This window comes from Neodiprion pinetum, chromosome 4, assembly GCF_021155775.2.
Source record: "Neodiprion pinetum isolate iyNeoPine1 chromosome 4, iyNeoPine1.2, whole genome shotgun sequence".
Lineage (NCBI taxonomy): Eukaryota > Metazoa > Arthropoda > Insecta > Hymenoptera > Diprionidae > Neodiprion > Neodiprion pinetum.
In genome coordinates this window covers 870,172-886,653 of record NC_060235.2, presented here as the reverse complement: position 1 = coordinate 886,653, position 16,482 = coordinate 870,172, and the positions used below count along the sequence as shown (strand labels likewise).

The following is a 16,482-nucleotide window of genomic DNA, read 5'->3' as shown; positions in this document are numbered from 1 at the left end:
TCGAAAATTTTAAACAATCATCACTTCTGATATTATTGTCTAAGATTAATAATAAATCGAGCTGCGATTTAAATGCGGTTTTATTCCGATAAAAAGTTGGGTACATTCTAGATTTTAATTTATCGACACGATAAGGACTCGAGGAGGATTTCCTCGACCGAGTATAACAAGAATAACAATAAGAAAAACAGCTAACCCGTACAACAGAGCACGAAAAAATATGCGGGCGAAGCCTACACAGGTCTACCGACGCATAAACGCGTCGAGTTTTTCTGAAAATTGCGGCGAACGTTGAATAATTATTTTCAAGGGGGGAACAATGGGACAGAGAGTCCGTTGCGCGTTATTGCACAGGCTAATTGTAAACCGGCGTCGCTGAATAACTTGGGACCAACGGTTGTTATTTCTGAGGGTGAAGAGGCGCGGAATGGGGCTGCGCCAATTACGTTAGCAAATATCATACACCTACGTTCAGGCCTGTAATAATATTCCGTACTTTGTAAGAATAGAGTACAGTACAAGAAAATACGTGCAAGCGCATGCGGTAAAGCAAAAATTCAATCACAAGTTATACGAGCATCAGTAATTAATTAACTTGTGACGAACCTGTAACGCGAGTAAAAATGTCAGCGGTTTCTTTTTTTGTTCGCTTTTGCTACCCGCAAAAATCCCGTAGATTGTTACCAACGTAAAATTCTCATCAAACTTTTAACGTACGACAAGTCTCTGGAGAAATGATAAAGTGTGTGGAAGGAAGGAAGGGAGGAAAGAGAGAAAGAAGTAAGCGTGGAAAGGAAATTTAGAAGAGAAACAGCAGGCACAAAACAAACTCTGGGTTATTTATCGTGGCGGGTACGTTCGTCCCACATTATATACCCTCGTTTCGCTCACGGTCGGTACACATAATCATCCTCCCACCCTGTATACGTATAGGTAGGTATATACAGATATAACCCCGCGAATAGCTGGCCGACTTTATGAGATTATCCACCTGTTGCCGTTGGAGACACACACTCGGCTCAACTGCGCCTGTAACGAAGTCCCGCGACTCCTGCGGAGCCGCATAAAGCCGAATTTGTTGCAATTTTTAACTTCTCGTTTCTCTGTTCTCTGGGGGAAAAAGAAAGTTATTGTAATCAAGCGGAAAATGAAAAGCTGAGTTCGAGACGATATCCCGAGAACGAGTCGACGGGTTTCAACGATTTTGGTCTCAATTGACGCGGCTTTCGCAAACTTAGAACCGATTGGATTTTTACTTTGATCGGTTCGGGACTTTTTCAATTGTTTCACTAACTAAATTACAAAAAATCAAACAAAAACGACGATGAATGGATTGGAATGAAAATTGGTATCGTGAGGTTTTTTGGGTCGCTAATCACGAATCTAAAGTCAGATTGCGACATCCGCAATGGCGATCCAACAAGGTTGAAAAAAATCTAAAAATATTCCGATTATGGTGGTAATTGGTAGGCGGAAGTTTTTCGGGTCACCGATAACGAACCCAAGATCAATTTTCCAAAATTCGTGATGGTGAATCCGTTGTAGTGGTTCAAAATTAAAAAAATCGTCATATTTTCATGTAACACGGTATCCGAGGGCTCTGAAATCGTTAATTACGATTCGAATTCGAATTGGATATTATTTTTTTGGTTCCCGTATGAACTTGGAACCTGCGGTGTGAGAACGAGACGTTCCATGGTTGGCTCAGGGCCAGTCTAACGTTATCCACTCTTGCAATCGTATCGATTGATCGCAGCTAGCTGCTGATGTTAACCCAAATAAGGAATTGATATCGCCCGCATCCGAAGCGGTTGAAATCAGTCGACATCAAACGATCCTTTGAATGTAGAAGAAAATAACTTGGATGCTTAACTTTGGTAACACAGAACGGAATCCTCTCCCGAATTTTTTTTTTTTTTTTGCGAACGTCGTCGCATTAATCGGGGTTGAATATGTGTTCACCCAAATACATATGTATCTTGAATAACGTAAACCAAACGCCATTGTATCAATTTGTTTTATTTTCTCTGCGGTCTTTCATGCGGTGCATTTTATAAAGTACGTGATCGGTATATTTATGGGAAAATATGTCGCGTGATTAATGCGCGCTACTTCCGGTAACACGTGACCGGGTTGAAGTAGCACCTGTAGTAGTTGTATTTCCCGCTCGCTGCCGGACGTTTTTCTAAAACCGGATAAACCGGGCCTGAATCTTCTCGCGTTCCGCCATCATTTTCGAAATATTCCCCCAGCTCTTGCAGACGATCCTCGTCGAAGTTATCCAGTCGATTATTTTCCATTTCGTTACGGCCACTTTCTGACCTGGCATAGTTTTGCGGGTAGATGATCGTTTCCTGAAACTTAAACGCGGTAATAGAGAGAGAGAGAAAAAAAAAGAAGAAATTCCCTATCTTGTTTTTGTGTTTCGGTTTCACGTTTTCGCTCGTATTTTTTATTGTTATATTTTTTTATTCGTTTTCTTCGCTGCAACGCGACGCTCGGTAAGCAGCACGTGATGTACGATCATGCTTACACGTATATCGCGAGAGCAGCCTCATTGACTTGGGAATGCAATGTCGCCCTGCTACCCCCGTCAAGACGTGTCTTCGCGGAGTGATAAAGCACCAAACCGCGAAGCTCTCGAGGCGAACTGTTACAGCATCCGAGGCAGGCGGAATTTCGAGGGAAAATTTCGCGTCTATTAACGGTATGTAACGTAACAGCGGCATTGCATAGGCCGCCGCAGACAGGCGTGAAAATCGTTAATTACTTTCGCGCGTAAAAACGAAGGAATTTGGAAGAAAACTCGAGGAACAACGCAGCCAGCTGTTTCACTCGAAATCAGGCCGATGCATCAATTACGCTTTCGTTGATTGAACGTGACAACGAAACGAATTACATAGGATTCACCGGGGCAGGGTTGAAGTTTCGAATTTAATAAATTTCGATTGCGCCTAATTCAGAATTATTTTCTGGCGAAACTTGAGCTGTAAAGAAATGAAACTTTTATAAAACGACAAAGTTTCGAAGGGTCGGAAAACCGACTGGTCGGAGTTCCGAAATGCAAGATTCTGAAAATTCAAGTTACGACGGAGCAAAGTTACGAAAAGTAAAGTGTCGATCGTGAAAAATTTGGAAAAATAAAGTTTCGGTAGAGCAAAATTCCGAAAATTGAATTGTACGCGCACAGCGTAATTTACTCAACGAGTACATGTCGAAAATCAGAATGACCAGGATTATGAACGTAAAAATACCGAAAAATCAAAGTGGTCAAATTTCACCAAGCCAAAAATTCACAGAAGTGAAAATTTTGAATCATTCGGAATCTCGATGTTTCGGATCTTTAAATTCTCTAATTTTCGCGCTTTTGTAACTTTGAGCGTTGAGTTTCGGCCGATTCGAAACTTTGATGTTTCGTCAAATTCTGATGTCTTTACCTTAGTTTCACCGTAAAAAAAAATCCGGAATTAGGCGCTTTCGGAACATTCGACATTCGAAATGTCAACCCCGCCCCGATTATAACATTTGAAGAACGCATCTTTTTTCCGTACGTAATTGTAATTTCTACTAGTATATACGCTGGTGGTAATACCTTATTGCGATCGAATCCACGGCGCGTGAAATCAGGAGCCGGACGTGTCGCTGCGGATGAAATGGCGAACAGAAGTGAGCAGCCGAAGAGCAGTAGCGGTATTGAACTGTAAATCGGGCTCATTGTGTCGTCGAAAGGTTACAAAGCCGACTGGCGGTTACCTTAGAAAATACGTCGGTATATATACTCTCGGATCTGTTTCCCTTCTCCCCCTCGAAAATCGATCCGTAAATTCGGAAACGCGGCCGATCGCCTTTTCTATAGCGATTGATAGAGAAGAGGGGCACGATCATCGCCCTCTGCTCGCACACACGCGTCAAAGGGTATAAGCTCTCGGGCCTTTTTTCGCAACACAATTCCACGGATTACCATCGTCAACAATGCGATAAGCTCCCGCATCGCGTGCCCGCTTTCGAAGCTTCGGATGATCACCCGCTTCCGAAAAGCAGCTGCTGAGACCAGAAAAGGGAATGCCGGAATGATCGACCCGCGGGATTTCCAGACTCGGCTTAATTTCCCAGGAAAAGCTACTTTCTGAACCCAACGTTGACGGCTGGATTAAAAGTTGCCAAAAAGTGGAGAATGGTTTACGGCTCTTTGGCGGCGATTATACCGAGTCAGGTTGGTATTTGGACGATAAGAGGCGCTCGGGATGGGGTACAAAAATGCGAAGGTCCAAAAAGTCGACGAGATGAAATCCTCAAAGTCAAATTTCGAACGACAGTTAGAAACGTAGAAAGACCATAAATACGTAAAATTGTCTTGTAGAAAAATTCAAAACGAGCTCGCAAAAATGTATAAATAAATTTGTCCCGAATTTTTATTTTTTTTTTATGAGAATGAGCAAGATTACGAAAGGCGAATATTGAATTGTGAAAATACCGAACAGTCAAAAAGTCGACTTTTCAAATGTCAGACTCGTGCTTTTTTCGAAAACCTACGAATCCGATTTTATCAACGGCGACTGACCAAAGACTCGAAAGGTCAAAGACCCGAAACCCACTAAGACTGAATGGACAAAATACCGAAAGCTTGCACCAGTTGCAGCTAAAGATGGCGTTAAGCTTGCGAAGTGACACGAGGGCGCCGACGTAAGTGTGGAAGACGATTTAATGTAATAACGTATTGAAGAAATCGATCGTACGGAAAAAGATGCACTCTTTAAATGTTATTAAAAATATATTGCGCTCTGTGCTCTCTTCATTCGGAATGCCCACTGTTCTGAAAATATTTTTTCGGTTAAAAGAGCTTTCGGTTAAACCAACTTTCGAAAAAGTAGTTATTCTATGGGTGATCTATCGAATATCCCAATTCCGGTAGACTGATCGTTCGTTATTTTAAAATTCGTATCTCGAAAATATTGGGTTTTCGATCCATCGAGTTTTCGGTCTATCGGGATTTTGACCCCACACAGGCGCTTGGAGGGCGATTGGAACACGCGCCCGGAGTTTGACCTCTTATCCGAAAACACGGCGTCGATAGCGTTGTAAGCTTGCGAGTCTATGCCGACAAAGATAACGCATAATCGATACATGGTAACGATTTAATGACCATCTAGCGCGGCGCGCGGTATTACGGAGAGGAAATTGAATTGATGGGGATATCGCCGACTCCTAAATCAGAAATACGACGAAAGCTTTATTCCTCACGCTTTGCGCGATGATGTTCGGAGAATGCTCGTTTCGGCTTGCCGATCGTGAAAAAGGGGTTCGAAGCGTGAGGTAAAGGCTGCGTCCCTCGGATTCGGGTCGCGGATTTCGTCCGGCATAAATGGAATAGTGGATAAGTGGTTCGCCAAGCCCGTATCTGACGCACGTCGATCGTCGTAATTATAATCCAGATAATTTGCATCGCGAAAAAACATCAGCTCTCGATTCTGCAACACCGTGGTGCATTAAGGGAGAGGTTGTACAGCTTGGACGGCCTAAAATCATATCTGTTTTTGGGAGTTTTAATTTTCTAAAGAAAAGGAAAACACTTGGAGCTATTTCAGTTTGAAAGCTCTATTATTTACAGTTTTAGGAACATTTCAGAGTTTTTTCGTCGAAATTAATAACGAAACTTCGGCACGGCGCGTACAAGCAGCGAACGACGACGTTTTCGATCCAGTGGCGCAGGTTTCACGGTCAATTTTTGTCGGATCGACTTCAAAATTTTGACCCAATCTTGAAAACTCGTTTATCGGTACGAACTCGTGACTGGATTTCTAAATTTCAGTCTCAAAATTTTTTTATAAAAATTTCCGAACAATTTCTTGATCGATAATTGAAATTTTTTGTTCGTAAACGTGTGCATTAGAAAAAAAAAATTTGTTTTCACTTTTGGGCCACGAGCTCGAATCCTAAAGGGCGTATTTAACTAAAAAAAAATGTTTCTATCCGTTACAAGTTGGACATTGACGTCAAGAGATGCGCCACCGCAAAAGCCCTCGAGTTCGGAATCGTTCGCTACGTATACGTGCCATGTAACCATTTTGTTATTAATTTCAATGAAAAAAAAAAAATGTCAAAATGTTCTTGAAACTGTAAACAATAAGGACCTCAAACCTGAAATTGATCCAAGTACTTTCATTTTCTTTGAGGAAAAGCTCCTAAAAATAGGAACATGGTTTTAGACCGTCCAAACTACACCCCCCCCCCCCCCCCCCGGGGTATACGTGTCTATGATTAACTTCGCTCTCCTCCCGTCACGGAACGATTCATACTTCCGAAACGTCAAGCTGGGTTTTACTCTGATTCGAAAAAAATGTTTCCAGATATATAAAAAATTATTCCCACGTGCACGTAACGAACAATCATGTAGGTATAAAATTCATAAAATTCACAACGCAGAAGTGAATCAGACGACATGATGCAAGAGTTTCCTCAGTTATCGTGCGTCGTCCGTTGGGTCCATCGAAATGACCCCCACGTATGTGCGTGGAAGTAACGAGACGGATAACGGCCACATCTGCGGTGCGTCTGATACTCGCCGTGACAACGACGTGCCTCGAATCATTTGCGCCCCGGGATATGTCCTCACTTTCGTTTCCGGATTAATTGACCGTTTCCGCTATTCCCCCTTCTTCACTTTCTTTGCCATTCTCATATGCGTTCGATATCGGACAAAAAATTACATTCGCCGCAACGAACTGCCGATGAAATCCGAATCGGCAATCGGTGACCCGTTAACCGGGTTGAACCTCGTCGCTCCTCCATGACTCGGTAGGCACGGCTCTGCCTCGTTCTTCCCCCGCCACAAAGACGGCGTCGCTACGCGAGGTATCCAGAAGTGCTGGATCACGCCCGACGTTAGTCGCTGCGTAGAGAAACACGATACAAACTACCCGAACGAACTCACCCGGCAGTTTGGCACTTGAGCTCGTTGTCAGTCACCCGGCATCTTGAAACGTATCAACGAACCGTCAAACCTCGTCCATTTTGTGCTACGGACCTGTTCCAACTTGAGTTACGTTGAAAAGAAACAGCGTAGTTTAACCGTGAGTATCTCTTATTGTCATAACCTATATGTATATCCCTTCTCTCGCTGTTCTATAGAGTTTAATCGAAACTACAAATTATCCGCTACCGCATTTCTCTTTTTCAAAGGAAAAGCCGGTCGTTTATTCTCGTATTAGAAACCGTAATTTTCCTCAAGTCTCGACTAACGCAATCCAACGCTTCGAAGTCGTTGCTTCGTCTTGTACACCTATACATACAGATATATGTGAACGATGGCGATGTTGCCGCCGTGACGAGTGTCACCAATTATCTCACGTCTCGTATGTATATATATTTCTCAACGGCTTACGCACGTTGTACGGGCAAAGTCCAGTCTCATTCTCAGATTAGAGAATTACTGCGAAGTAATTGACCACGTAACGTATAATATGTACCTTATACAATCAGCTGCAGATATGCAACGTTGGTTACAAGAGTAAAGTGGCATTGAGCGCAGCGGTAGAATTGGAATCGGTAGGGTTCTCATTGTTACACGATACATTATAAATTCGAAATACAATAAATTGTAGGAAACTATATAAAATGAATCCGTCGAAACGAAGGCCCCAATTTTACGAGGCTGAAGTTAGTAACGTTATCGTGTCGAAACGTTGAAACACAAATTACTTTTTCCACCTTTAGATATAAGTGGAAAAGTAGAATTAACAAAATCCGAGTTTTTTCACGCTTTGTTAACGGTTTCCTAAATTTCAGGGAATCCTAAAGTTGCAAAACGATCGTTACGGTAACGTTACAAACTTCAGCCTGATCCAATTTTCGAAAATTCACGCACTTTTTACAAATTTACATTCCCGCCGCAGACCCGATACAAGAATGGCAGAAGCCGTGAAGCAAACGACAGAGGGAATCGCGGAGAGCCCGGAGAGCGGGCCTCACCTGGAGGTCTTCGACAGGGTGCGCAACATGCCCGTGGTTCAGTCGGCGATCGGGATGACGGGATCGACCTACAACTACGTCAAGGAGTCGAGCGATCTCCTCAGCTGGGCTCTGAATTACGCCGAATCCGGGCTGCATTACGCCTCGGCAACGGCGGCGCCGATCGCAACGCCGATCGTCAAGAAGTTCGAAGGGCCGATCAACAAGGTCGACCAGACATTGTGCAAGGGCCTCGATATCGTCGAGCAGCAGGTGTCGACGGCGAGGGAACAACCCCAGCATGTCAGTAGAATTATGGGGTTAATCACTCGTGAAATCTGGTGTAAACGTTTTCGGAAATCCCATGAAAGTTGTTGAAATCTTTGAAATCTTTTTAAATCTTTTCAAACCCTTGTAATCTTGAAATCAGGTTTACATCAAATCGATGAGTGATTAACACCTCGGTTAACCCTTTCAGTCGCACACCTTTCAACGCAATATTTTGGCATGAATTTTGTTACCAGAGAGTTCTTTCTTGAAACTTGGTACGCGGGGGCTTCTGGGGTTATTATTCGAAAACAGAAATTTAAAAATCATGAGAAAATTCTTTAAAAATTCACGTCTACTTAGATTTCACGTGACAAAAAAAAAACAAATATTCCCTGAAAATTTGTTAAACAGTGTTTCGTTTAAACAATTTATTGATAAGTTTTGCGCATTGTTATTACTGTTCAAATTTAAATTTCTTAGCGTTTTCATTGTCGTTGATGTTTTTCCGATTTTCACCCTATCATAAAATATTCAATATTGACAACGAGACTAACATTTGATTGAGAATGTGATTACTTCGTGGCGAGTACATTCTCAAGAGGCTTACAGACGATTCCGTACTGATCGTTCATTTCTTGACAGGTTGTCGAGGCAGCGAGGGCGGTCATGAACAGCTCGATAGCACCGGCTCTTGAGAAATTGACCGCAGCTAAGGACACGGCGACTCACCAAGCGTCGTCGTTGAAGGAAACGGCCCTCGCCAAGGCGAACGAAGTACTGAACAGCCAGTTCGGAGCGATGGCCGTTCAGGGTGTCGACAATGCGAGCGCAGCGGTGAATCGTTTGCTGGATCAATATTTCCCGGCGGTCACAACCGGGGATCAGGAAGTTGAGCCAGGTAATTCAATCCGCGGAATATTTCGATCCGCGAGAAATATGGAAGAGGGCCGACCAAAATCCTATACTTGGAGTGAATCGCGGAGAAAATTCTTCGAGGAGACGACCTGAAGTGTATTTGATTTTTTTTTTTTTTTTCTTGGTTTCAGCCCCGATTTCGGCCGAAGAAAACAAGGTTTTGCACACCGTTCAAACCGTAGGTCAACTCTCGACGAAGACGGCGAGGCGCGTCTATCACTCGATATCTGCCCAGCTAAGGACCATAAAGAAGGAGGACGTCACCGCCTACATGAACAGCGCCATGTCGATCCTGCACTTAACGCAATTACTTGGCAGCGATAAGAATTCGGGGAACGGAGCTTTGGAGAGTGAAAAAAAGGACGACGAACAGGAGATCAAGGGGAAACAGTAGGCTACGCGGGGATGACGAGCTTTGCGATGGAAAATAGAGCTCGGTGGATATCGCTCAGTTCAGCTGTTACTTTGTATTGTACAAAACGTGAAAGTGTACAAGTAAAACTTAGAAGAGGAACGATAGCTGCTCCCAAGTACTGATCAGATATTGTATCTATTTTTATACCGCAGTTATGTACTGATAACGAAAAATCTGCATTTATGATTATTATGAATATCGAGTATCATGTGTACGTGGTACATGCCTATGTACATATCCTATACAGATGACCGTTGTCATCGCATGCATACATATTTTATACAAGAAAAAAAAAAAAAAAAAAAAAAAAAATGGAGAAATGGATGTTCCAAACCGTAATTTGTATTGAATCTTTACGATCCTGTTATATATTAAGCATGATATTGTGAGGTAACGAATAACTAAGAAAAGAACAATAAATCAAGCATACCTTATAGTTACGAAAATAAGGCATTTCATTCCGAATCACCAAAAGAAACTAACCTTTTGAACCAATTTAACGTCTCATTTGAATATTTCTGTTAATTTTACTCTGCATTAAATTTCCGTTACACGAGGATCCACGAGCTATTCGTAGCTTGTCGGTGTAAGTCATTAGGGTTATCCTTATTTAGAGTGTTGACGAGTTTTTTCCACCCCACCCCCCAAATCAGCTTCAAATAATTTAAAAACAATTCTAATTTTTTCTTACTTTCACCTCAACTCTAAGATCACGCATTGTAATTAAAGGTTCTTATTAAAATGGAAATATTTTTTTCCCAATATATGTATAATTATTGTAAAAGTAATAATGTTCCAACTAATCTGTAACCGCGAGGTTTTAGTGGGCATTAGTGCTACTATCTGAAAAAAATTCCTATCGCCGTACCAGACAATCTGCTCCCATCGTGAAAATAATAGTTGGCAAAATTCTTATCTTTCATTCGGAAAATCGTAAGGTCGCGATGTCGTGAGGTGAAAAATTTTCACCAACCGTTCACTCGTGAAATCACGAGCAAAAAACGCACAACGTTTTGATACTTGAACATATCCCATGCGAAACTCACCGACCACTCGATGTTTCCGAAATTCAGAATCGTCTGACTGCGGATCAGGTCTCATTGTCGACTCCAATGCTTGCGTTATAGGCTTCGTCGGTGATGATCTTCGCCGACGTGTATAAAGTCGCTCGAACTCGCAGATGCCTGTTGAAAATTATAAATAACAGTTACACAGTGTCGCAGGGTTTGTAATTGTTGTTTCTATAGCACACTTTCAGTTTCGCTTACCATTTATTTGTACCCGGAACAACTTTACACGCGGCCTGTGAAGAATAACGGTCAAGCCGTTGTAGCGCACGCACAAATCACTTCTCACGCCCTAAATAATAGCTACGAATTGAAAACGATACGTTCTAAAGTGAATAGCACATTTAGAACATGATTTTGCTACAAATATACCAAAAATATTCACGAATTTAGTCTCTCTGTAAGCAGTCGGTTCACGATACGTAACGGTCAAATCGCGATTGTCATTTGTTAAATGTTAAAAAAAAAAGAAACAGGCAGGCATACCACGTGATGTTAAACCTTTGTGAGATTAAACTATTTATTCAACGATCATTTACCAAGGCTGACTTCGCAATCGAGCTTAATTACGAAAGGCTATTAAATTGCGTACAAAATTGCAATACATAATTCGGGACGCAAGTTTCGACATAAGCACTTTTGAATTGAATACCCTGAATGGTCTGAACGTAGCGCTGCAACTGTCGCGCGGCCAAATTTAAACCGGGAAGGCGGCGTCCTCTGACAAAGTTTTTGGAACTAATCTGCGACGAGGAAAGTTGTCGGTAACGTGTTTATGCCACCGACGTGTCATGCACTCACTGTCGGTAGGCAGAGCAAATTAGATTAGACATTCGTCTCCCATGACTGGGAGGTAACTTGGCATCGCTACATTTCCGAACTGTCAAAACAACAATGCAGGATTGGCGTAAGTTTTGACAGTTTAAATTTTTTACGCAAATGTAAGTACGTGAGATTTTCTGATAACGTTTAAAAGTATCTCGAGTGAAATAAGGACTTCGAAAAGTGATTTTGCAGATATCGCAAAGCCGTCCTCGTCACTTATTCGTCGTCGAATTGAGGCTAACCATAAATTTGTAGGTTACAGACTTGACGTTGCGTGGGCGGGCGATCGATGAACCGACGCGACGCGGAAACCCCGTAACCCCAATGAATAAAAATTCGTATTTGTCGGCAAGGAGCTGCGTCAGAGATCAAGGTACAGAAGCGTCGGACTACGTCGCTAGATAAAACAAACTTGAGGAACATTAGATCTGTCGAACCATAGGCAGAGTTCAGTTGGTGAGTGACGAGAAACCAGCCCAATAAACGAGGCCGGTATTTTGTAATTTTATCATCGGTGACTAGGAGTATTTTCAATTTTAAGTTGCTTTCGATCGATCTAAGCTTCGTCACCGGCGATACACGTTACGAAATACTCCTCCTTTTGTAGTTTTGCGTATCACTCATAGTTGACATTCGTCTGTTCTCCGTTCAAGGCGCCGAGAAATCTAACGACAGTGAAAATTATCAAGGCACGCTTCCATACAGAAGCATGGATCGTAGTTGGGAAAAAAGTGTAGGATGTCAGGAGTCTACGGCGATGACAAAGACTGGGTCCTACAAAATTCAGGCATTGGATAGAGCGCTGGAAATACCGAGCGTGCATTATCTCTGGGATAAGTCGGCACAAATTTATAGCCGTGTCAAAGGTGCAAACACCGTAGTTCACCGCGCCTTGGATACTGTCGAACATGTCGTCTGTCTCGTCGTTGAAAAAACTTGTACTCCCGTCGTTCGACTCATGGAGAAACCCATATTCAATTTGGACCAGACCCTGTGTCAAGGCATTGATTTTGTCCAAGTGAAACTACCCATCATAAAAGAAGACCCGAAGCAAGTGAGGTTCATTCGGTATAATTAATATTCCTGTCTTCATTTGTAACAGTTCCACCTTATCCAAGTTTCTTAATCATCGATAGCGTTAGTTGTACCAATTCTCAACAATTTTCTTCCTTCCAATTCCAGATCATCGATCGCACTAAGCTGATTGTATTGGAGAGTATCAGGCCGGCGGTTCGAACTCTGAAGGAGCTGAAGGAGGAAACTGAGGATTATGTAAGCGTTATGAAGATTCGCACACATTACAAAGTGCATTATCTGAGAATGTATAGTTGGGAACAAGCGGACCGAGTTATGTCTACCGAGACCGGCGTGACGATACTCAAAACGGTAGACAATACTACCGAGATGGCCAAGCTGCTTTTAGACAAGTACTTGCCGGCACCAGAGGAAGAAGATTTCTATAACGCGGGTAAAAGCCGGCGGTTGAATCAATCCGAGCCTCACTTGAACCTCAACGAGTTGTAACTTCCTTCGGAAACTGTTATGAATTATTTTTATTTGCAGACGATGGGTGCACGGAGCACGACAATCTGCATCACACGATGCTGAGGTTGAGCGAGTTCAGCAGCAGAGCCTCTCGCAGAATCTACTTTGCCCTTATGGACAAATTACAGCATATGTACAAGATCGAAATAATCGTACTTATTTTATACGCTCTAGTCGTCATACAAGTCGTTAAAGTATTACAAATATTGTTGACAGTTTTCTTGAAGATTCTCAACTATTCTGTTTAACAGTTATTACCGTCCCGTTTTGATCATTCTAATTCTTAACTCGTCTGCTCGGGGATAAAAGAACTGCGCGATTTTGTGACGAGAAATAAGTTTCCATCCCCATCGACGTGCCTTCTCGGAAATTCGCAAATCCGCGGATTACCGGTGGGCCATAAGTCATTTTGAAATCCCACGACCCTTACAGTCGTATTATTTATTGATTCATTTATTTATTTAATGTTTTGAAAAATACTCATCGGTTTTTATTTTATTTTTTTACTTACACGTAGCACGTATGCGTGTGTGTGATTCAAAATGCTGAGCTTGTGCAACATGATTTTAATATAATTCTTCTAATAAAAGTTCAAATATTTTATCGCATTATGGAGAACGACTATGAGTTCGAAAACGTCGAGAACTGCAAAGTTCCGAAACGACGCGTAACACCGATGTGAAGTTTACGGAGATTTGAACGTACGCGTTAGGGGATTTGCTAATAGAATCAAGAGCGCGCCTGCTCCGATCTTCAAGCGTCAATCACAATCAGAATCCAACGATTCAGGGCACATGTAACCACAAGGCAATATTCGACTAGAATACATGATGCGCCAGACGTCACGAAGAATGACGGGAGAGGATGTCGCGTGTAGAATCGTTGAAATATAAAAACTAAAATACGTGTTCAAGGAGGATTGCAAACGTCGCTCGTTCTGGGAGAATTTCGATCCGTTGGTAAACCGAAAAATGCGTAAAAAGAATACAGTCTTGTCGTCGACCCGTAATGGGGTGGGGTTGAGATTCCGAATTTGAAGAGTTCCGAAAGCGCCAAATTTTTTTACGGCGAAAATTAAAGTAATGATATCAGTCTTTTACAAAACGTCAAAGTTTCGAATGAGCCGAAATCCGTCGCTGAAAGTTCCGAAAGTGCGAAATAAGAAAATTTAAAAATCTGCAGCATCGAAATTCCGAATGATCCAAGATTTTCACTTGTGTGAAATTTCGCCACTTTGATCATTCTTTGTTTCGGATTTTCGATATTTTTACGTTCGTAATTCCGATCAATCTGATTTTCGGTTTTTCTGATTTTTCACACCCACTCGTTGATTAAACTACGTTGCGTGAGTATATTTTAACTTTCGGAAATTTTCTCCATCGGAACATTACTTTTCGTAACGTTGCTCTATCGTAATTTGAATTCTCGGAATCTTGTATTTCGGAACTTGGAGCCGTCGGATTTCCGGCCATTCGAAACTTCGTTGTTTCGTAAGGGTTTGATTTCTCAACTTCAAGTTACTCCGGCAAGTAATTCGGAATTAAGCGCTTTCGGAACTTTTCAACTTCGGAATTTCAACCCCGCCCCCCGCAATAATCCTACCACTCTTATTAAACGAAACATTGCATTAAACGCGAAGTCGCAGTCGTTCGATTCTCATAACGCGCCTCGCAGCATCCGCATGTTCGTCGCTAATGCGGCGTTTCGAATTTCCTCCGCACTCTGCAAATCCCTGTACGTACGTACAAATGCACAGACACGCCGATATGTACGCTCGCGCACCACGTACACGCAACTAACGTATTGTACAGGTATCACCGTACAGTACCTGCGTATGTACTTACGTATAACGCACGGTAGTTAACCGATAATTTTCAACCCTCTAATGCACCGTTGCTACCCACAGTGTGTGCAGCTGATACAGAGGTATAATATTGGACAGCAGTGAACTTTGGAAGGGATGACAAATTCATCCCCTACGTAACCGTTACCGTCGATGAGGTTGTACACCGGTCTTATAGGAAGAAATGCGAAGCAGGTACACGTATAGTGGATTAATTGAGTAATGGAATAGAAATGTGGACGCAGGCTAAATTGAAACGGAAAGCACCGAATGTACCAGAGACAAAATACGCGCGTCGGTGATGCTTGCGAAAAATTGATTGATCACGTGTTTCTTCTTTTTTACCTTTTTTTTTTTTCTTCTTTCAGTTTATTTGAAAAAAAAGAGAAAAACTTTTCCCTTGTTTTTCGCGATCGCTCGGTCTTTCCTTTTTTCTACTTGTTGCGTTGTTTTTTCATCTCGTCAGCGTACGACCCTGTATAATAATTAAAACCGTCGCGGAGCCGCTGCTTATTATGCGGTGAAGCCCACCGACACGTGAAATCATGCAAAATGTTGAACGGCAGAAAGCGGCGGTGAGCGGTAGCAGATTTAATGCACTGGAAGTGAAATAGCAGCTGTCGCATTTGAATTTGCAGTGCAATGTGTGCGGTAGTGCAGCAGCAGCAGCAAGCCTTGCTGGCACTACGGTTCCATAGTTTCGGATTCTTTTCAGAAATTATATCAGTCCTAACAAAAAATCTACGCGCCCCGAGGAGTTAATCACTCGTGAAATCTGGTGTACACCTTTCCGTAAATCTTGCGAAGTCTCCTGAAATCTTGGATATCTTCGCAAGTTTTTGTAACCTTGGAAATTTTAGCGAAATCCTTTGAAATCTCTTGTGATCCTTGAAATCTTCTAAAATGTCCTGAAATTATTATAAATCTCTTCAAATTATTAGCAATCCTTTGAAATCTTTAGAAATTCTCTAAAATCATATGAAACCTTTTGTAATCATTTGAAGTCTTCTGAAATATTTTGAACCATTTTCTTATCTTTCGAAATCTCTGAAATATTTTCAAATCTTTTGAAATCGTTGTAATCTCGAAATCAGGTGTACGTAAAAGCGACGAGTGATTAACCCCCCGATGCGCCCTTAAGCTGCCAGGGAGGCAATTTCTTCCTAATGGAAAGTATTTTGAGAAAAAGCTCATCCGTCTTTTCGCGTTTCTTATTTGCAATGCAAATTATAACGCGATGCAAGTTTTGTTCAATAAATCGCGAGTCGCCCACGAGGCGAGGTAAATTCGTTCCTTCGTTCCGCTCCGCTGTCTGCCTCGATCCCTCTTTTACTCTGGAACTGGCCAAATGAGATTTTCGAAATTCTCAAGAAAGTCCGCCGCCGTCGTCCTTTTACCTTGTATCCTATATATTCCTGTTTACCGGCTCACATTTGCCTCGTACTTTCCACTTTGCCGAAGCAGACGCAGGCGGACACATGCATCTTTGAGATACTTATTCTACAAACGGGATCAATTTTCTCTCTTCGAAAATCGCAATTCGTCGAATCTATTTCCTCTTCTTTGACGTAGGAAACAAGTTCTTCTTCTTCTTCTTCTTCTTGTTCTTTTTCTTCTTACGATTACCCAGCTGCGTCGGCAGAAAAAAATAACTC

The 16,482-nt window shown here is 42.2% G+C and overlaps 2 protein-coding genes and 1 long non-coding RNA gene across 6 annotated transcripts; 2 read left to right on the top strand and 1 right to left on the bottom strand.

Annotated features, from left to right (window-relative positions):
- Positions 1-2,003: 2,003 nt before the first annotated feature.
- Positions 2,004-3,865, bottom strand: LOC124216211 (uncharacterized). Its single transcript, XR_006882553.2, has 2 exons — positions 3,593-3,865; positions 2,004-2,360 (listed from the first exon to the last, which is right to left on the bottom strand). It is a non-coding gene; the product is annotated as an uncharacterized lncRNA (long non-coding RNA).
- A 2,988-nt stretch (positions 3,866-6,853) lies between these two features.
- On the top strand, positions 6,854-10,311 carry LOC124216205 (lipid storage droplets surface-binding protein 2-like). 3 transcript variants are annotated; one of them, XM_046620453.2, is made up of 5 exons: positions 6,854-7,070; positions 7,180-7,352; positions 7,893-8,250; positions 8,860-9,115; positions 9,264-10,311. In XM_046620453.2, the coding sequence occupies exons 3-5, from the start codon at positions 7,906-7,908 to the stop codon at positions 9,524-9,526; spliced, it is 864 nt and encodes a 287-aa protein (XP_046476409.1). In that variant the 5' UTR covers positions 6,854-7,070; positions 7,180-7,352; positions 7,893-7,905; the 3' UTR covers positions 9,527-10,311. The 3 variants fall into 3 exon arrangements, with proteins under 3 accessions (XP_046476409.1, XP_046476406.1, XP_046476407.1); XM_046620450.2 differs by lacking the exon at positions 7,180-7,352 and having other exon boundaries at positions 6,856-7,070; XM_046620451.2 differs by lacking the exons at positions 6,854-7,070; positions 7,180-7,352 and adding an exon at positions 7,402-7,545.
- A 1,112-nt stretch (positions 10,312-11,423) lies between these two features.
- LOC124216207 (lipid storage droplets surface-binding protein 2-like) lies at positions 11,424-13,584 on the top strand. 2 transcript variants are annotated; one of them, XM_046620456.2, is made up of 5 exons: positions 11,424-11,521; positions 11,695-11,895; positions 12,093-12,493; positions 12,622-12,907; positions 13,003-13,584. In XM_046620456.2, the coding sequence occupies exons 3-5, from the start codon at positions 12,149-12,151 to the stop codon at positions 13,230-13,232; spliced, it is 861 nt and encodes a 286-aa protein (XP_046476412.1). In that variant the 5' UTR covers positions 11,424-11,521; positions 11,695-11,895; positions 12,093-12,148; the 3' UTR covers positions 13,233-13,584. The 2 variants fall into 2 exon arrangements, with proteins under 2 accessions (XP_046476412.1, XP_046476411.1); XM_046620455.2 differs by having other exon boundaries at positions 11,444-11,555.
- Positions 13,585-16,482: the final 2,898 nt, after the last annotated feature.

Coding starts and splice junctions, on each gene's coding strand:
- LOC124216205 (XM_046620453.2), top strand. CDS start 7,906: ATGGCAGAAGCCGTGAAGCAAACGACAGAGGGAATCGCGGAGAGCCCG. Junction 8,251..8,859: donor CGAGGGAACAACCCCAGCAT/GTCAGTAGAATT, acceptor ATTTCTTGACAG/GTTGTCGAGGCAGCGAGGGC. Junction 9,116..9,263: donor GGATCAGGAAGTTGAGCCAG/GTAATTCAATCC, acceptor TCTTGGTTTCAG/CCCCGATTTCGGCCGAAGAA.
- LOC124216207 (XM_046620456.2), top strand. CDS start 12,149: ATGGATCGTAGTTGGGAAAAAAGTGTAGGATGTCAGGAGTCTACGGCG. Junction 12,494..12,621: donor TAAAAGAAGACCCGAAGCAA/GTGAGGTTCATT, acceptor TTCCAATTCCAG/ATCATCGATCGCACTAAGCT. Junction 12,908..13,002: donor AGAAGATTTCTATAACGCGG/GTAAAAGCCGGC, acceptor TTTTATTTGCAG/ACGATGGGTGCACGGAGCAC.